Genomic DNA, 19,476 nt, shown 5'->3' with positions numbered 1-19,476 from the left:
CGGGGGATGGGGGGGGCGCGGCGTAATGGGGAGAGACCAACTAAAGGATGTGTATGCATGCATATAAGCATAACCAATGGACACAGACACTGGTGTGTGAGGGCACAAGTGGAGGTGTGGGGGGCATTGGGGCGATAAGGACACATGTAATACCTGAAATCAATAAAAAATAAATTAAAAAACATTCTACATGTGAGTGACATCATGTGATACTTGTCTTTTTCCGAGTGGCTTCTTTTGTAGTAATATCTTCTGGTGAACAGAAGTTTCTAATTTTATAAAGCCCTATTTAAATTTTTCTATTTTATGGTTAGTGCTCATTTTGTAGTGTTTATGAAGTTTTTGCTTACCTACAAGATAAATATATAATCTATGATTTATTCTAGAAGTTATGTTTGTTACTTTTTACATTTAGCTCACTTAGGTCTATGCTAATTTTTGATTTGTGGGTGTGTTGTGAGGTAGAAGTCAAGATTTATATTATGCCATAGGGATATATGATTGCTTCAGCACCATTCATAGAAAAGACCATCCTATTTATTCCTCAGCTTAATTTCAATGGCACATTTGGTGTAAATCAAGTATATATATTCATGATAATCTTAAACTGGAAGTGTCTGAATTTTTATTAACTAGCTGAATCTGTCTTTTCCATGTGACTTTTGGGTTTCATGACTGTTTAGCAGGGCTATATTTTTCTAATTTTTAGGCATCTTTGGATTCATTTGGCCAGTTTAATCTTTACTGAAACAAGAGCTTATAGTTTTCCGCTGTCTCAAGCAATCAACACCACCTGCAGCAGACCTTTAACCAGCAGGCAGGTCAAAACTTCCTCATTTCTTAAAATAACTGTGTTTTTAAATTAAGACAGCAGAACATAAAAAAATATTAGTAGGGGCCTAGCTTGTGTTTCTCAGTGGATAGAATATCATCCTGTGGACTAAAGGGTTTCAGGTTCAATTCTGGTCCAGGGCACATGCTGGGGTTTCAGACTCAGTCTCCATTTGGGGTGTGCAGGAGGCAGCCAATCAATGATACTCTGTCATCACTGATGTTTCTTTCTCTCTCACCCTCTCCCTTCCTCTCTGAAATAAATGAAAAATATTTCTTTTTCAGAGGAAAAAAGGGTTTCATACAATACAGTTATCAAAAAAGTAAAAGGAACACACTAAATGCACAAACTGGTGGCAAGTAAGTCCATAATCTATTGTGATAGATCCTTCCAGCATCAATTAGGTAGGCTCTTCTCATCTGTTATCTCAAGGTTATTTACAGACTTGGTAACTTTTCAACAAGAGTCTCTCAGAGGAGGGAAGGCAGGCTTAAATCATTGGTTTCAGGATCTGTCTGTGCCATATAGGTATCCAACTCCGCATCCAGGTGTCCTTTTGTTTTCGACATGTATGCATCCAATTGGTTGTCCAGCTGTTCCTTGGTCAGTGCAGGGCGAGTAAGGGCACCTCTCCCTTATCCATGGCCTCGACCTCTGCCTCCAAAGCCCCCTCTTCCCCGACCTATCATACCCCGACCTCTACCACCGATTCTGCCACGAACCATAGCTCCACGCCCTAGGCCCCCTCTCCCAAGACCTCCACGACCTCGAACACCACCTCTTCTTAAGCCCATTCGGGGAGCTACGGTTCGTCCACCTTGGAGCAGGTTTTGACCTCAGAGTGACATCCCGCCCCTAAGGAGGGTTTTTGTGGCACGTCCCCCACGTAGTCCTCCTCTAGGCAAGCCTCTCTGGATTATGGGTAGGCCTCGTCCTTCGATCGCTCCCCTGTCCAGGGCCCCTATGGGTTGGCCTAACCGTGCCTGGATGTTACTCTTACCCAGGCACTGCTTTAAGCTCTGCTTAAGTTTTAATGCTGCCTGGACAGAGGGTCTATTTTCCATCTGCTGGGCCAGTCTTCTGTTTCTGGCACTGGCTAGCTGCTGCTGCTGCTGCATCGAAGCCCTAATATTCACTGGCATCGGCTGTTTGTTCTTCAGCATATTAGTAAAGCGCTCATTTAGAGACATCTTGGTGGTGCTTTTTAGCATAACTTTGGGTGCTGACCGTGCAGCCATCTTCAAATCCCAAGGATCGAAGGAAAAGGACACCAATGCTCCTCCCGGGGCTGCCACGATGGCTGCGGTAGGCAGGCCGGGGGCCGGCTGAACCTGAGTTGATGGTGAAGGGGCTCAGGCTAACTTGTTTGGTTGGCTAGATGTGTAAGTGGTAGACTGCTAGGTTAGTTCATTGTTGGCTGGCTGGTTGCTGGGCTCAGCCAGTCCGGTCCACCTCCTCACACTGCCTGCCCTTTCCTGCCTTTTGTCTGTGCCACCACAACCACTGCCACCAACTCCCACTCGGTGTCCAAACAAAATGGCTGCCACCTAAAAAATATTTTAAATATATATATATATACATATAACACACACACACACACACACACACACACACACACACACACACACTAGAGGCCCGTTGCACGAAGATTCTTGCAAAAATAGGCCTACTTATCCCCTGGCTTTGCTCTCGGCCACCCGGGAGCCGACAGTCTTCACTCCTGGCCAGAGCGACAATCCTGTAGCTCCCTCCAACCCCTGCCTTCCCCATCATAGCAGGCGTCTCACTCTACCTGGCAGCTCTGCACCTGCATATGCAAATTAACCCGCCATTTTTGTTGGGTTAATTTACATACTAACTCCTGATTGGATGATGGGCATTGCAGAGGTATGGTCAATTTGTATATTTCTCTTTTATTAGTGTTCCTATTAGTTGAGATAGAAGATGGCAGACAGCAGGACAGCAATGAGGAAGAGCGTGTGAGTGAGTGAGGGAGCAAACAGGGAGTGTTTGGATGTGTGTGGTATGAATGTGTGTGAGTGAGGGACAGTTAGATTCTGCAGGACTTTTGGGGGCTCGCACTGGGCTCTCCTAGAATGAGAGCAGAGGCGGTTACAGTTAATCAGGCTGGCAGGGGAGAAGTTAGGGGTCTTAAGGAAGGCAGGGGAGCAGTTAGGGGTGATCAAGCAGTCAGGCAAAGGTGATTGGGAGCAATCAGGCAGGATATATGCACCCCTATGTTCATAGCAGCACAATTTCCCATAGCTAAAATTTAGAGACAATGTAAGTGCCCATCAGCAGATGAGTGGATTAAAAAACTGTGGTATATCTACACAATGGAATACTATGCTGTGGTAAAAAAGAAGGAACTTTTACCATTTGCAATAGCTTGGATGGACCTGGAGAGCATTATGCTAAGTGAAATAAGCCAGTCAGAAAATATAAATATCACATGATATCACTCATAAGTGGGATATAATGAGCAACATAAAATGATGAACAAAAATAGATCTAGAGACAGAAGCATAGAACAGACCGTCAAACCTCAGAGAGAAGGCAGGGGAGGGGGTAGTTAGAGCTCAACCAAAGGACTTGTGTAAATGCATATTAGCATAACCAATGGACACAGACACTATGGTGGTGGGGGCTTTTACTGGGGGTGGGAGTGGATGGCTGGGGGAGGGGTCAATCGGGGAAAAAGGAGACATAAATCATACTTTAAACAATAAAACAAACAAAAAACAGTAGTACATTTACACAATGCTATAGTACACTGTTGTAAAAAAGAAGGAACTCTAACCATTTATAACAGCATGGATGGACCTGGAGAGCATTATGCTGAGCAAAATAAGCCAGTCAGAGAAAGATAAATATCACATGATCTTTCATTTGTGGAATATAATGAACAACATAAACTGATGAACAAAAATATATCCAGAGACAGAGAACCATTTATCTGACCGTCAAATCTCAGAGGGAAGGTATGGAAGGGTGAGGGTAAGGGAGAGAGATCAACCAAAGGACTTGAATGCATGCATATACTAGTAAGGCTAACCAATGGAAACAGACAACAGGGTGGTGAGGGCATGAGTGTGGGGTGGAGGCATAATGGGGGGATAAGGACACATATGTAATACCTTAATCAATAAATAAAAATAAAATAAGTAAAAAAGAGATCACCCAAAGGACTTGTATGTATGTATATAAGCATTACCAATGGACACAGACACTAGGGGGTTGATGGCAAGTGCTGGGGGGCGGAAGTGGCCAGAGAGAGGTCAATGGGGGGGGGGGGGGGCGGCCGGGGAGAAGGAGACATATGTAATACTGTAACAATAAAGAATTAAAAAATAAAATAAAAAAGGTAGGTATGATGACAAAAATTAGTAAATTCTGTATTTTTCACTTTTAGAATTTTTAAGGAATTGGTTTTATTTATTTATTTATTTATTTATTTATTTATTTATTTACTAACGGCCTGGTGCACAAAATTCATGCACGGGGGTATGTGTCCCTCAGCCCAGCCTGCACCCTCTCCAATCTGGGACCTCTCGAGGGATGTCCGACTGCCTGTTTAGGCATGATCCTGGTAGGGTAGGGCCTAAACGGGCAGTTGGATATTCCTCTCACGATCCAGGACTGCTGGCTCCCAACTGCTTGCCTGCCTGCCTTCCTGATTGCCCCTATCCGCTTCTGCCTGCCAGCCTGATCACCCCCTATCCACTCCCCTTCCAGCCTGACTGATGCCTAACTGCTCCCCTGCCAGCTTCTTTGACCCTAACTTCCCTCCCCTGCAGACCTGGTCATCCCTAACTGCCCTTCCTTGCATGCCTGGTCCCCCCCAACTGCCCTCCCCTGCAGGCCTGGGTCCCCCCAAACTGCCCTCTTCTGCTGGTCTGATCGCCCACAACTACACTCTTTTGCAGGCCTGGTCCCTGTCAACTGCCCTCCCCTGCTGGTCTAATCACCCACAACTGCCCTCCCTGCAGGCCTGGTCCATCCCAACTGCCCTCTCCTGCTGGCCATCTTGTGGCAGCCATCTTTGATCACATAGGGGCAGCCATCTTGTGTGTTGGAGTGATGGTCAATTTGCATATTACTCTTATTAGATAGGATAGAGGCCTGGTGCATGGGTGGGGGCCAGCTGGTTTGCCTTGAAGGGTGTCCCAGATCAGCATGGGGATTCCCTTGGGGCATGGGGCGGCCTGGGCAAGGGCCTGTGGTGTTTTGCAGGCTGGCCACACCCCCCAGCTACCCAAGTGGAGGCCCTGGTATCTGGAATTTATTTATCTTCTATAATTGAAACTTTGTAGCCTTGAGTGGAGCCAAGCCTCCTGCTTGCTCCGTGGCTGCAGCCATTTTGTTGGGATTTATTTATCTTCTATAATTGAAACTTTGTAGCCTTAAGTGGAGACCAAGGCAGGCCAGGGCTGCGGAACCTTGGCTTCCTCCATCGCCACCTGCTCTCTCCAGCTTTGTGGCTGCCGCCAATTTTGTTGGGATTTATTTATCTTCTATAATTGAAACTTTGTAGCCTTGAGTGGAGGCCTGGCCAGCCAGAGTGTGTGAAAAGCTTGGCTTCCTCCATTGCCAGGGAAACCCAAGCCTCCTGCTCGCTCTGTGGCCACAGCCATCTTGGTTGGGTTAATTTGCATTCTTGCTCCTGATTGGCTGGTGGGCATGGCTTGTGGGTGTAGATGAATGATGGTTAATTTGCATATTACTCTTTTATTAGATATGATTTATTTATTTATTTATTTATTTATTTTATATGCCTCTGTTTCGCAGATCTGTATTTACGGTTTTGTGTTTTTTTTAAATTTCTTTATTGATTAAAGTATCACATATTTGTCCTCATCCCCCCATTCCCATCCCACACCCCTCCCCACACATGCCTCCACCCCCCTGTTGTCCTTAACCACTGGTTAGGCTCATATTCTTGCACACAATTCCTTTGGTTGATCTCTCCCCTTTACCCCCACTCTCCCCTCCCCTCCCTCTGAGGCCCGACAGTCTGATCCATGCCTCCTTGTTTCTTGGTCTGTTCTTGTTCATCCGTCTATGTTGTTCATTATTTCCCCTAGATGAGTGAGATCATGTGCTATTAGAAATACACCTATAAGAACCAAAAATGAGACAAGCAGTAATGGTTATGGTGACAGGCAAATGAATCAGTCTGTAGTGAGTTTCTTTCTGGGCCAACAGTTCTTTTGAGACCCAATCTCAATGTCAAATAGTTCCTTATGTGCACATTTCAGCACTGACATTACAGTTCTGGATGGTGGACAAATGGTGGTAATGCAGGTCCGACTCTCTTATTGTTGAAAGTATTACATGTGTCCCCTCTTTTCCTCTTTTAGCCTGCCCCTGGCTTCCCCACTCCAGGCCTTCACCACCCTATTGTCTCTGTCCATGGGTTATGCATATATGAATACAAGTGCTTTGGTTGATCTCTTCTCACCCACTCTCTCCCCCTCCAACCCACCTTCCCTCTGATATTTGTAAGTCTGTTTTATGCTTCTATGTCTCTGGATCTATTTCATTCATTAGTTTGGATCTATTTCATTCATTATTTTGTTCATTAGATTCCATATATGAGTGAGATCATGTGATACTTGTCTTTCTCTGACTAGCTTAATTTGCTTAGCATAATACTCTTCAGGTCCCTTCATGCTGTCTCAAAGGGTAAGAGATCCTTCTTTTTTACTGCAGTATAGTATTCCATTGTGTAAACGTACCACAGCTTTTTTTATCCACTTATGTACTGATGGACACTTGGGCTGTAAACTCAAAATGGACTTAAATGTAAGTTGTGAGACCATAAAAATCCTAGAAGAACCCATGGGCAGCAAAATCTCAGACATCTGTTATAGCAATATGTTTATTGATACATCTAGAGTAAAGGAAACTAAAGAGAAAATAAACAAATGGGACTACATCAAAATTAAAAGCTTCTGTACAGCAAAAGAAACCATCAAGAAATTTAAAAAGGAGCCCACTGTATGGGAGAACATATTTGGCAATGATACATCTGATAAAGGGTTAATATCCAAAATATATAAGGAACTCACACAACTTAACAAAAGGAAGACAAACAATCCTATTAAAAAATGGGCAAAGGACCTAAATAGACACTTCTCCAAAGTGGACATACAGAAGGCCAAGAGATATATGAAAAATGCTCAAAATCACTGATTATCAGAGAGATAAATTTATGCACAATTTGGTATCACCTCACACCTATCAGAATGGCTACCATCAACCAATCAACAAATGGCAAGTGCTGGCGAGGATCCAGAGAAAAGGGAACCCTAGTACACTGCTGGTTGGAATTCAGACTGGTGCAGCCATTATGGAAAATAGTATAGAATTTCCTCAAAAAATTAAATATGCAACTGCCATTTGACCCAGTGATCCCACTTCTAGGAATATATCCTAAGAAACCCAAAACACCAATCGGAAAGAATGTATGCACCCCTATGTTCATAGCAGTGGAATTTATAATAGCTAAGATATGGAATTAATTTTAAAAGAGCGAAATGTCATTTTTCTTCTTTTAATGCCTTAAATAGCATGCAATTTTGATTTCCCCTCCCCGCTTTAAAATCAACCTAATATTTTGTTTTTATCTTTAATTTGTAAGCAAGTTTTACTTCTTTATGCACAATCTACATAAGTTCTCTTTTTCTTTCTCCCAGAAATGTTGATATTCCTGGAAATGCTGGAAATGTACATACTAATTATACAAAACTTAACAAAAAATTAGACATACTAATAATACAAAATTTAAGTCACATGGGAACACTTTGAAAGAGTTATTCTCATATGTGCACTTTTTAGATAACTGAAGAGTTACATTTTAAACATAGGCAAGCATCTTAACCATTGTGCATGCATATTTTAGGTGGCTTAACATGATTTAACCCTTTAGTGAATGGGCTATTAAAACATCACTGCCGTTACACATGTTATTGTACCAAATTGTAAGCTTAATAATCTCAGTTCTTTAGGTTCTGGCCAGTACATTGACCAGCGAAAAAGCTCAGAAAAATAGCATTTGTTGAATAAATGAATGAAAGAAGAAATGCATTACAATGATGCTGTTAATGTCTGTTGAAGTATACTAGTAAGGAGCTCCTTTTCCTTACACTAAATGACCCCAGACTGCTATGCTTCTAAGATTTTTGAGTATGCTTATTGTTTCTTTCTTTGCCCTTTCTTTAGATTCTCAGATGTCACTTGTAACTATTGTGTGTATATATATCTACCTCTAGTAATTCTTATTTCTTTTAACTTGGCATCAACAATGAATTGGGGACCAAGATCACTAAACTTATTATAACAAGTATAAAAAAAAGCTGAGTGAATTTCTGATTAGCTATGCCAGAGTTTAATATATTACTGTTTGTGGATTTTAGCTTCATTTTGATTGCTCAGACACTTCCTCCTTCCATAATTCCCTGTTGCTACTTCTATTTCAGACAGTGAGATTGCCAGATAGCTTATTTCTATGTTGATGGAACAACATGCTCATTATTGAGATGGAATTGTCTAAAATAAATTACCTGCTACATTCTAGATGACAACACCTTTGTACTCCATGAGCCCAGAGACATTTAAAACAAGTATAACTCCAAATAAATCATGAGAATTCAGTTGATATAGTGTTTTGTTCATAGGCAACTTAGTATGTTCTTTACAGCACAGCTCATAAAAACTTGACATGTAATGTAAGTATAAGTATAATCACCTACAACTATTATTCTGGACACTTCCATCTCTTTCATCATTTTTTTTTATGTCAGTAGCTTTGTTGTGTAACAAGTAACCTGAAGTTAGTGGCTTAAAACAAACAAACAAACAAACAAACAAACTATTTACCATCTCCCATTCATCTACAGGTCATCTGGGTGACTCCGTGGTTGTGAGCTAGGCTCATTTATGCATCTGTAGTCAGCTGTGCATTGCCTAAGAAGTTCTGTTAATCTTGGGCTATCTTTCATATGTCTGATGTCTTTGCTGATACTACTAGGCTAACTACACTGCTCTACATGTTTCACTCCAGAGAAAGCTAGCCTGGGCATAGCATCATGGAAAAAGCAGAGGAGGAAATGACAACAAAAGCATGCCAAGTTTCTTGAGGCCTAGACTGAAATTCTCACATCACTTTTGCTGCATTAATTTTTTATTTTTAAATAAAAAACGCCTTAAATAGCATATAATTTTGATTTCCCCTCCCCGGTGCATGAAATTCATGCATGGGGGTGTCCCTCAGCCCAGCCTGCACCCTCTCCAATCTGGGACATTCCTCTCACAATCCAGGACTGCTGGCTCCCAACTGCTTGCCTGCCTGCCAGCCTAATCACCCCCTAACCACTCCCCTGCCAGCCTGATTGCCCTTAACTACCCTCCCCTGCTGGCCTGGTCACCCCTAACTGCACTCCACTGCAGTCCTTGTCCCCCCTAACTGCCCTCCCCTGCAGACCTGGTCCCCCCAACTACCCTCCCCTGCAGGCCTGGTTTCCCACAACTGCACTCCCCTGCAGTCCTTGTCCCTCCCAACTGCCATCCCCTGCAGGCCTGGTCCCCCCCAAAAGCCCTCCCCTGCAGGCCTTGTCCCCCCACAACTGCCCTCCCCTGCAGGCCTGGTCACCCCTAACTGCCCTCCCTTGCAGGCCTGGTTGTCCCCAACTGCCCTCCCCTGTAGGCCTGATCACCCCCAACTGCCCTACCTTGCAGGCCATCTTGTGGTGGCCCTCTTGTATCCACATGGGGGCGGCCATTTTAAACACATGAGGGAGGCCATCTTGTGTGTTGGAGTGATGGTCAATTTGCATATTACCTCTTTATTATATAGGATTACTGGTAGTATTACAGATGTCTCCTATTTTCCACCCTTTGCCTCCCTCCACCCAGTCCCTGCCCCACCCAGGCTTTCCCTCCCCATTATTTAGCCTGTGTTCACAGGCTATGCATATATTCATATATGTTGTTTGGTTAATCTGGCCAGTGCAAGTCACAAGAATAGCCCAGATTCAAGAGGGTGAGTAAATAGCCCACTCCTCTTGCAGGAAAGAACTGTCATTGCACAGGACATAGGTACAGAGAAAAGTGGAAGAATTGTCATTGCAGAGGACATGGGTACAGAGAAGAGTGGAAAACTAATGGCAAATTACAATCAATTTAAGCATTATTTATTTTACAGACATCTTTTATTTGTTTACTGATTTTTTAATTAAATTTATTGAGATGACATTGGTTAATAAAATTAATAAGCACTCTATTCATTTTATTTTAATATCCCTTACCTTGTTTTGTTCCTTCTAGTTAATGCTGATGAAATCTATTTATGTTTCACTTTTTTTCACCTCCCTCACTCTTTGATGTACAATATCTTAAAAAAGATTTCTCAAAATGTACTTTTATGTCATCCAAATGGAAAGTAAAGTTTGGTGAATATTTTCTACAAAGGAAAAAAGTACAAAAACATACATTTTAAAGGGCGTTTTACAGTCTAGTTCCACTGTGATTTGGACATGGTCAAACTCACTATTGCCTTTGATCTCAGTAAAGTCATAGCACATTTGCCCTAGTAGAATTAAACACTGGCTAATAAATGCTGCATGAAGTTCACAACACGGATGTCTGAGTTTAATGTTTTGGCCATGGGTAATACAGAGCCTCAAATGTAAAACAGGATGATCAGATAGCTCTCCTGACCTTCAATAGTTAGATCTGGAATAACTACCACGTCAATAGTGTGTCCTGGTAGTTTTTAGCCCATACTTGCACATTAACAATCCCCAGAAAATGTTTAGTAAAGAATGATGTCTTCCTTAGCAACCAATACAAGGAACTCTGAAATTTTCTTGAAATCCCTTTGGAAGGACAAAAGAGACTAATTCCTCATGACCTGAAATTCCCCCCATCTGACCTGTAAGAGTGATGTTTAGCTTTTTCTATGCAAGTAGGTAGGTTAGTGATTTCATTTTTACTTAATTGGGAATTGCATGGCTGAAAAGAGAAAGCAGTATTTAACAATTTTGGTGATTACTTAATATTCTAATGTAATTCTAAACTTTATAAAGATCTTTTGAGCCTCGTTTTTATACAAACCAGGTTTACTGTATTTGGAACAGTCTTCTATAAAGAATGAAGTTTCAGAATATAATACTTAAGGCTGTTTCTAAAAGTCTGATAAGTACAGTCTCCAGGTCATTAGTTCTCAGAGTAAGACAAAATAAATTCACAGTGGCCACTATTCATGTACAATATTTCTTAGTAATTCATTTTGTTCACAAAACAGTATATATCTGGATTTAGCTACTTCTTATACCTTAAAGTATCCTGATTCCTTGAAATTGCTAATATGTTAGCAATAATTATTACTAACTGGAATATCCAATTGTTGAGACTACTGCATTCCTTAACTACAACAACAATATAAAAAAGACTATAGTTCTAAAAGAATCTCAGGCCACATGGTTGATCTTTTGTTGAATTTTTAGAAATCTCTAAGGGCCAGATTTCTTAGACTCTGTCAGCAATTTGTTTTTTACCCAACAAAATTTACAGTTGACAAATTCTTTCATTTTATAACTTAGTTTCTTATGTAATTTTATTTTTAACACACACACACACACACACACACACACACACACACACACCTATGATATGGCCAATAGTGCACCAAAAGGTTGCAGGTTTGATTCCTGGTCAAAGCACATACCTAGGTTGTGGATTTGATCCCTGGTCAGGGTACATACAGGAGGCAACCGATCGATGTTTCTCTCTCACATCAATCTCTCTCTCTCTCTCTCTCTCTCTCTCTCTCTCTCTCTCTACCTCCCGTCCTCTCTCTAAAATAAATAAATAAATAAATAAATAAATAAATAAATATTTAAAAAGTAGATTTTTTAATTATTATTGAGTCACCCTATATCTTTCCTTTCTCCAGCCAAATAATTCCACTTCTTTATAGGTCCTATCTTATCTGAATTTAAAAGTAAAAATTAGAATACATGGAATGAATGGTGAGGTAGGAGAGCCAAGCTTCCCTGTACTCCCACAAAGATCAATGATTGGGTACTACCCATGAACAAAAACAGTTCTGATAGACCTCTACAGTCCACTTAGGACATTTTAGTAACACTGTGAAACAAACAAACAAACAAACAAACACAAAACAACAACAACAAAACCCCTGAGAATAATCACACAAAAGAAAAACAAAAACAAATTCATATTGCTTTCATTATCCCATCCCCCAAGCTGGCATTGTTCAGCACCAAGAAAGAACTTCCCAGCTGGAAAGAGTTCCCCTCACCAGAAAAAGAAGAGTGGCATGATTAATCAGCTTTCCAAGCCTATTTTGACACCGTGCAAAGTTCCCACTTTAGTTTAATCCCACCTGCAAAGTTGAGATGTGTTAAGTCAGCTAGGAACAAGGAAGAAAAGCATAAGCTATTATTAACAGACATATAGCAGAAGCAACTGTGGTTTAGAGACATGTTCTGAAGAAAACCTAGGCATATTTCACCACTCATGAAGCCAATGGTCAGCACAGTTGCAGTAGATGCTCTGAAGATTTCTCCAAGGCTTGTCTCACATGTACCACACAGCAACCTGAGTCTCTCCCTGCTCCCTTCCCCTCACCACTCCCACTGGAGACCTAGACCTGCACCTGATGTCACTGAGGTCTCTGTGGCTGGGCAAATGTAACATGCCAGCTGCCAGAGTCCCTCTCCACCCTCACCAGAGCCTGAGAGCCATGCTCACAGCCAGCTCATGCTTCTGCAGCTGCAGAAGTGCAAAACACCAACTATGCACTTGTATACCATTGGCCTGCCATCAGTCACTGGTCTCCACTGCAGCCTGCAAGCACAGGGGGAGAGTGTGCAGCCACAGGTGAGAATACCAACAACCAGGGCCCCCATAACTGCTTGTGGTCCCATTTCAGGCCCTGTCCTCTGTCACTGGCCAGCACAACCATGCCCACCTATAGCTAGTCCTTCCAGATTTGCACCTGTACACTTTTAGTCCCAAACCACCAACAGCCTCCACTACAGTGTGCTAGCCCAGAGTGAGAGTGGTAGCCACAGATGAACATGTCAATAGTCATATCCTCTGTAGTTGCCAGTGTGTCTATAGTTGTTCCCAGACCTTGCTATCTACCCTGGCCCCCACGACTATGAGGATGTCTGAAACTGGCCCCATTATATAGATACTTGCAGCTGGCACCCTATAGCCAAGTGTGTGCACACCACCAGCTCTGGCCCCCACCACTGCTTACCATGATGCCCAGATAGCAGAGCTGGAGGTGCCATTTAGGATCCCAACAGCCCTTATAGTCATTGCAGATTCCCTGGTTTGCTCGCCAAGGACCACACAGTTTTGATACTGTGGACCCCAGTGTCCTGAGATGAAGAGATGTCAAACTTCCCCAGACCTGGTGCTGCCATATACTGTCACACTTGGCATCCTGCACCACTAAGGCAAAGGTCACAATGTCATCTGATGTGCTTCCACCCTCAGATGAAAGGCTTCCCTTAGTGAACTCAGTCCATAAAGTCTGGAAGAAGTGATTGCTTCTTCAAATGTGCAGACACTTATGGATGGCTATAGGAATTATAAAGAATCAGGGAAACATGTTTCCATCAAAGGCATATAGCAAAACTTCAATAACTGGCCCTAAAAAAATGGAGATCCAGGAATTATCCAACAAAGAATTCAAAATAATTATTCAACAAATGTTTAGAGAACTACAAGAGAACATGGATAAATAATTTAATGATACCAGGAAAACAATATGAGAACTAAATTAGAAGTTCTACAATGATATAGAAAACAAAAATAATCAAACAAATTTTGGAGCTGAAGAACTAACTAATTCAATAGAAAGCTTCAAAAGCAGACTTGAGCAAGCAGAAGACAGAATCAGTGAGCTAAAAACTATATGTATATGATATTTTATGTAAGCCTCATGGGCAACACAAAACAAAAATGTGCAATCCTATCTAATAAAAGAGTAATATGCAAATTAACCATCACTCCACCACGCCCACCAGCCAATCAGGAGTGATTATGCAAATTAACCCAACCAAGATGGCTGCAGCCATGGAGAGAGCAGGAGAGAGGCTTGGGTTTCCCTGGCAATGGAGGAAGCCAAGCTTTCTGTACACCCTGACTGGCCCAGGCCTCCACTTAAGGCTACAAAGTTTCAATTATAGAAGATAAATCCCAAGAAAAATGGCACTAGCCAGCCACAGAGCTGGAGAGAACAGGCTAGGGTTGCCCCTGGGGATGGAGGAAGCCAAGCTTTTCACCTGCCCTGGCCGGCCTAGGCCTCCACTCCAAGCTACAAAGTTTCAATTATAGAAGGTAAATAAACTCCATCAGAAATGCTGCCGCCATGGAGTGAGCAGAAGGCTTGGCTCTGCTCCAGGCTACAAAGTTTCAATTGTAGAAGATAAATACATTCCATATACCAGGGCCTCTGCTTGGGTCGCCAGGGGGCATGGCCGGCCTGCAAACCACCACAGGCCCCTTGCCCAGGCCACCCCATGCCCCAAGGGAACCCCCACCCTGATCCGGGACACCCTTCAGGGCAAACCAGCTGGCCCCCACCCATGCACCAGGCCTCTATCTTATCTAATAAAAGAGTAATATGCGGGCAGTTAGGGGTGACCAAGCTAGCAGAGGAGGGAAGTTGGGGACAAACAGGCTGGCAGGGGAGCAGTTAGACATCAATCAGGCTGGCAGGGGAGTGGATAGGGGATGATCAGTCTGGCAGGCAGAAGTGGTTAGGGGCCATCAGAAAGGCAGGCAGGTGAGCAGTTGGGAGCCAGCAGTCCTGGATTGTGAGAGGGATCCCAGATTGGAGAGGGTGCAGGCTGGCCTGAGGGACACCCCTTCCCATTCACGAATTTCATGCACCAGGCCTCTACTACATACATAAAAGATAAAGAAAAGGGAATCAAAGCATATCACTATGGAAAATCAACCATTTACAAAGGAAGGAAGCAAGAAAGGAAGAAAGAAAAATGGAACTACAAAATGGCCAAAAAACATTTTAAAAGATGGCAATAGTAAGTCCTTACCTAAATAATATCTCTAAATGTTAGTGGATTGACTTCTCCAATCAAAAGACATAGAATAGCTGTATGGGTAAACAAAAAAATAAGACTTAATTAAATGCTGTCTACAAGAAACTCACTTCAGTTTTAAGGAATAATATAGATTCAAAGTGAAGGGATGAAAAAAGATATTCCATGCAAATGAAAACCAAAGGAGAACAGGGGTTGCTATAAATATATCAAACAAAATAGACATCAAGTCAAAAATGGTAACAAGAGACAAAGACAAACATTATAAAATGATAAAGGGTCAACATATATAACAAATTAAATATATATGCACCCAACATCGGCACCCCTAACTATATTAAGCATATGCTAACAGATCTGAAGGGAGAAATAGACAGAAATACGATAAAAGTATTTGAAACTTCAATGTCCCGCTCTCAACAATGGATAGATCATCCAAATAGAAAATCAACAAGGAAACGTTGAAATTGAACCATCCTTTAGACCAAATAAAAATAATACACATATACAGAATATTCCATCCAACAGCAGATGAATACACATTCTTCTCAAGTACACACAGAATATTCTCCAGGATAGGCCACAAAACAAGTCTTAACAATTTTAAGAAGATTGAAATCATAAGTATCTTTTTGGAATACAGTGGTATGAAACCAGAAATCAATAACAGGAGGAGACTGGAAAATTCACAACTGTGTGGAGATTAAACAACATGCTCCTGAACAACAAACAGGTTAAAAAAAAGAAATCCAACAGAAAATAAAAAATATCTCAAACCAAACAAAAATGAAAACACAACATGTTGAAATCTATGGGATGCTATAAAAGCAGTTCTAAAAGGGAAGCTTATTGCAATAAATGCTGACATTAAGAAACAACTCAAATAACCTCACTTTACACCTCAAGGGAATAGAAAAAGAAGAGCAAACTAAGTCCAAAGTTAGCAGAAGAAAGGAAATAACAAAGATCAGAGCAGAAATAAACAAAATAGAGACCAGAAAAAATATTTTAAAAATCAGTGAAACTAACAGTTTTTTTTGTGTGTGTGTGTGTGTGTGTTTTTTTTTTTTCTTTTTGGAAAGATAACTTAAATTGACAAACCTTTAGCTCAAATTCAAATAAAAAGGGACAGGACTCAAATAAATAAAATCAGAAATGAAAGAGGAGACATTATAACTGATACCACAGAAATACAAAGAAATGTTCATGAGAGAATACTATGAACCATGATATGCCAACAAACTGGATAACTTAAAAGAAATGGATAAATTCCTAGAAACATATAACCTACCATGACTGAATCATGAAGAAACAGAAAATCTGAAGAGACCAAAAAAAAAAAAAAAAAATAAGGCAATTGAATCAGTAATCAAAAAAACCTCTCAACACAGAAAACCCCAGGACCACATGGTTTCACTGGTGAATTCCACCAAACATTTAAAGAATAATTAATGCCAATCCTTCTCAAACTCTTGTAAAAATTTAAGAGGAAGAAACACCCCCAAACTTATTTTACAAGGCTAGCCTTTTCCTGATACCAAATCCAGATAATGAAACTACAAGAAAATATAAGCTAATATCCCTAATGAATATAGATGCAAAAATTCTCAACAAAATACTAGCAAATCAAATTTAACAACATAGTAAAAAGATTATACACTATAACACTATTGTCCAATAAGATTTATCACTTAGATGCAGGATGGTTCATCATATACAAATGCACAAATGTGATACACCACATCAACAGAAAGATAAAAATCATGATTTTTTTCAATAGATGCAGAAAAAGAATTTGACAAAATATAGCATCCTTTCATGATAAAAATGCTCAACACATGGATATAGAAGAAACATACCTCAACATAATAATGGCCATATATGATAAGCCAACAGCTAAGATCATACTCAATGGTAAAAATTTTAAAGCTTTTCTTTTAAAATCAGAAACAAAAGTACTCACTGTCATTGCTCCTATTCAACATAGTAGTGGAAGTCCTAGCCAGAGCAATCAGGCAAGAAAAATGCTAGTAAATAAGCAGCATGAAATAAAAAAGGAAGAAGTAAAATTGTCTTTGTTTGCAGATGATATGATTTTATATGCTAAAATGATTGGGTAAAAAGTTATTGGAGAAAATATTTTTATGGTCACAAAATATTCCCCAAACGTTACTTACTACTTACAAAAGTAAAATAATACCTTTACATTTATAACAGAGAAATCTGGTGATTAAACTTCATACTACCCATAACAGGACAGACTGACAATACCTACCTTCTAATGCAATACACTAAGGATACAGTGTCACCTATATATGACTGTAAACTAAATGATAGTTTGTATCAGTGTTAGATTTCTTAGACTGGCTCACTGCATTACTGTTATACTAGAGGCCCAGTGCACGAAATTTGTGCATGGGTAGGGTCCCTAGCAGCTGCTGGCTGCTGGCCAGGACCTTCCTTAGTTTTATGCTGCCCCCTGGTGGTCAGCGCACATCATAGCAAGTGAAACTCCCAGTCGGTTGAACTCCAGAGGGAACACTTTGCATATTATGCTTTTATATATATAGATGGGTGAAAGTTATTATTGTTTGGGAAAACATTATTTGGTGAATTATCACATTGTATGGTTTAAAAATCTTACAATCTTGTCAATTATACCTCAATAAAGCTGAAAAGTTCAAAATAAATAAAAGTAAAAATTAACAAGAATTGGATTAATCAGTATCATGATATGTAGATGGCATAAAACAGAGGTTTACACTACCATTGTTACCCAGCTATTCTTATTATATAATCTGTACCTAGCACAATAGCTTTGAAATTATCCTTGGTTACCTATACCTTGTCTAATATGTTAGTGCAATATAAAGAAAATGGACAATTGTTTTGCCAGAAAAATGTAGATATAATGTTGACACAGTCACCCAGTAGTTGTGGGATAGTTTGTGCCTAACATTTATCCTCACTCAGCTTCAGTTTTCTTTTTATCAATAAGATTGGGATAAAACGACTACCTTGCAGTGTCGTGAGTGATTAGCTGAAGTGTATGTAAAATGTTTGACATAGTAGAAGGTATTTAGTAAATGTTAACTAGCTATTTCTATTATTGACACTTGTTTCAGGTAATGTCCTTAGCCACCATGGCAGAATTCGTTGATTCCCACAGGAATATATGCCTATGCCTTTATCCATTTCCTAGACCAGTGGTTGGCAAACTCATTAGTCAACAGAGTCAAATATCAACAGTACAATGATTGAAATTTCTTTTGAGAGCTGAAAACCGACTTCTGTGCATGGGCCATGAAGTTTCAATTGCACTGTACATGTGCGCCCGCACGTGGTTTTTTGTGGAAGAGCCACACTCAAGGGGCCAAAGAGCTGCATGTGGCTTGCGAGCCGCAGTTTGCTGACCACTGTCCTAGCCAGTGGAGATTGTAACTGGTTGACTCATTTAGGAGAATGGCCAACACAGAACCATCTTACCTTATAATAGACAAATATGCAAATTGACCGCACCTTCACTACGCCCAAGCCACGCCCACCAACCAAGCCAAGCCCATCAACCACGCCCACCAGGAAACCGTTGCAGGGACGTTGGGGTGTGGCGGAGCCCAAGGCCGGGAAAGCCGCCCGAGGCTTTCCCGGCCTTGGGCGCCAGCGGGGAGCCTGCGCCGATCGCAGGAGACCACTGGGGGTCGGCTCCTGCGATCGGGTCGCAGGGACACTGGGTGCGGCTGAGCCCAAGGCCGGGAAAGCCGCCCAAGGCTTTCCCGGCCTTGGGCTCCAGCGGGGAGCCTGCGCCGATCGCAGGAGACCACTGGGGGTCGGCTCCTGCAATCAGTAGCAGGGACGCTGGGTGCAGCCGAGCCCAAGGCCACCACCCAGGGCCAAGCCCGGACCCTGAAAGAAGGCAGAAGGCGGTGGCCACAGCCAAGGCCTGGGTCCCCAGTGCCGGCAGAAAACTGGTGCAGGCAGCCAGGTGAATGAAGTTCTATTGCACGAATCTTCGTGCAAACGGGCTACTAGTATCCTATATAATAAAGAGGTAATATACAAACTGACTGTCACACCCTCACAAGATGGCTGCTTACAACCAGACCAGCAGGGGGGTTAGTAAGGGATGACCAAACGACTGAACAAGCAGGCTGCATGGGGCTACCAGGCTGGCAGGGGGGTTAGTGAGGGATGATCAAATGACTGAACAGCAGGCTGCATGGGGCAACCAGGCTGGCGGGTGAGGGGAGGGGCTGTGAGGGACAACCAGGCCAGCAGGGGGGGCAGTAAGAGGCGACCAGGCTGGTGGGGGGGGGCAGTTGGGGGTGACCAGGCTGGCGGGGGGCCAGTAAGGGGTGACCAGGCCAGCGGGGGAGGCAGTTGGAGGTGACATAGCCAGCAGTGGGGGGCAGTTAGGGGCAATCAGGCTGGCATGCAGAGGCAGTGAGGGGTGATCAGGCCAGCAGGGTGGGGCAGATAGAGGCGACCAGGCAGGCAGGCAGGTGAGTGATTAGGAGCCAGCGGTCCGGGATTGTGAGAGGG

The 19,476-nt window shown here is 42.1% G+C and overlaps 1 protein-coding gene across 1 annotated transcript; it reads right to left on the bottom strand.

Annotated features, from left to right (window-relative positions):
- Positions 1 to 1,514: 1,514 nt before the first annotated feature.
- LOC103302504 (chromatin target of PRMT1 protein-like) lies at positions 1,515 to 2,086 on the bottom strand. The gene has a single exon (XM_054719261.1). It carries the CDS (start codon positions 2,068 to 2,070, stop codon positions 1,669 to 1,671), a length of 402 nt encoding a protein of 133 aa, XP_054575236.1. The 5' UTR covers positions 2,071 to 2,086; the 3' UTR covers positions 1,515 to 1,668.
- Positions 2,087 to 19,476: the final 17,390 nt, after the last annotated feature.

The sequence above is a fragment of the Eptesicus fuscus genome, chromosome 1 (genome assembly GCF_027574615.1).
Source record: "Eptesicus fuscus isolate TK198812 chromosome 1, DD_ASM_mEF_20220401, whole genome shotgun sequence".
Classification (NCBI taxonomy): Eukaryota; Metazoa; Chordata; class Mammalia; order Chiroptera; family Vespertilionidae; genus Eptesicus; species Eptesicus fuscus.
Note: the sequence above shows the minus strand (reverse complement) of the source record. Positions and strands in the feature narration are given on the sequence as shown.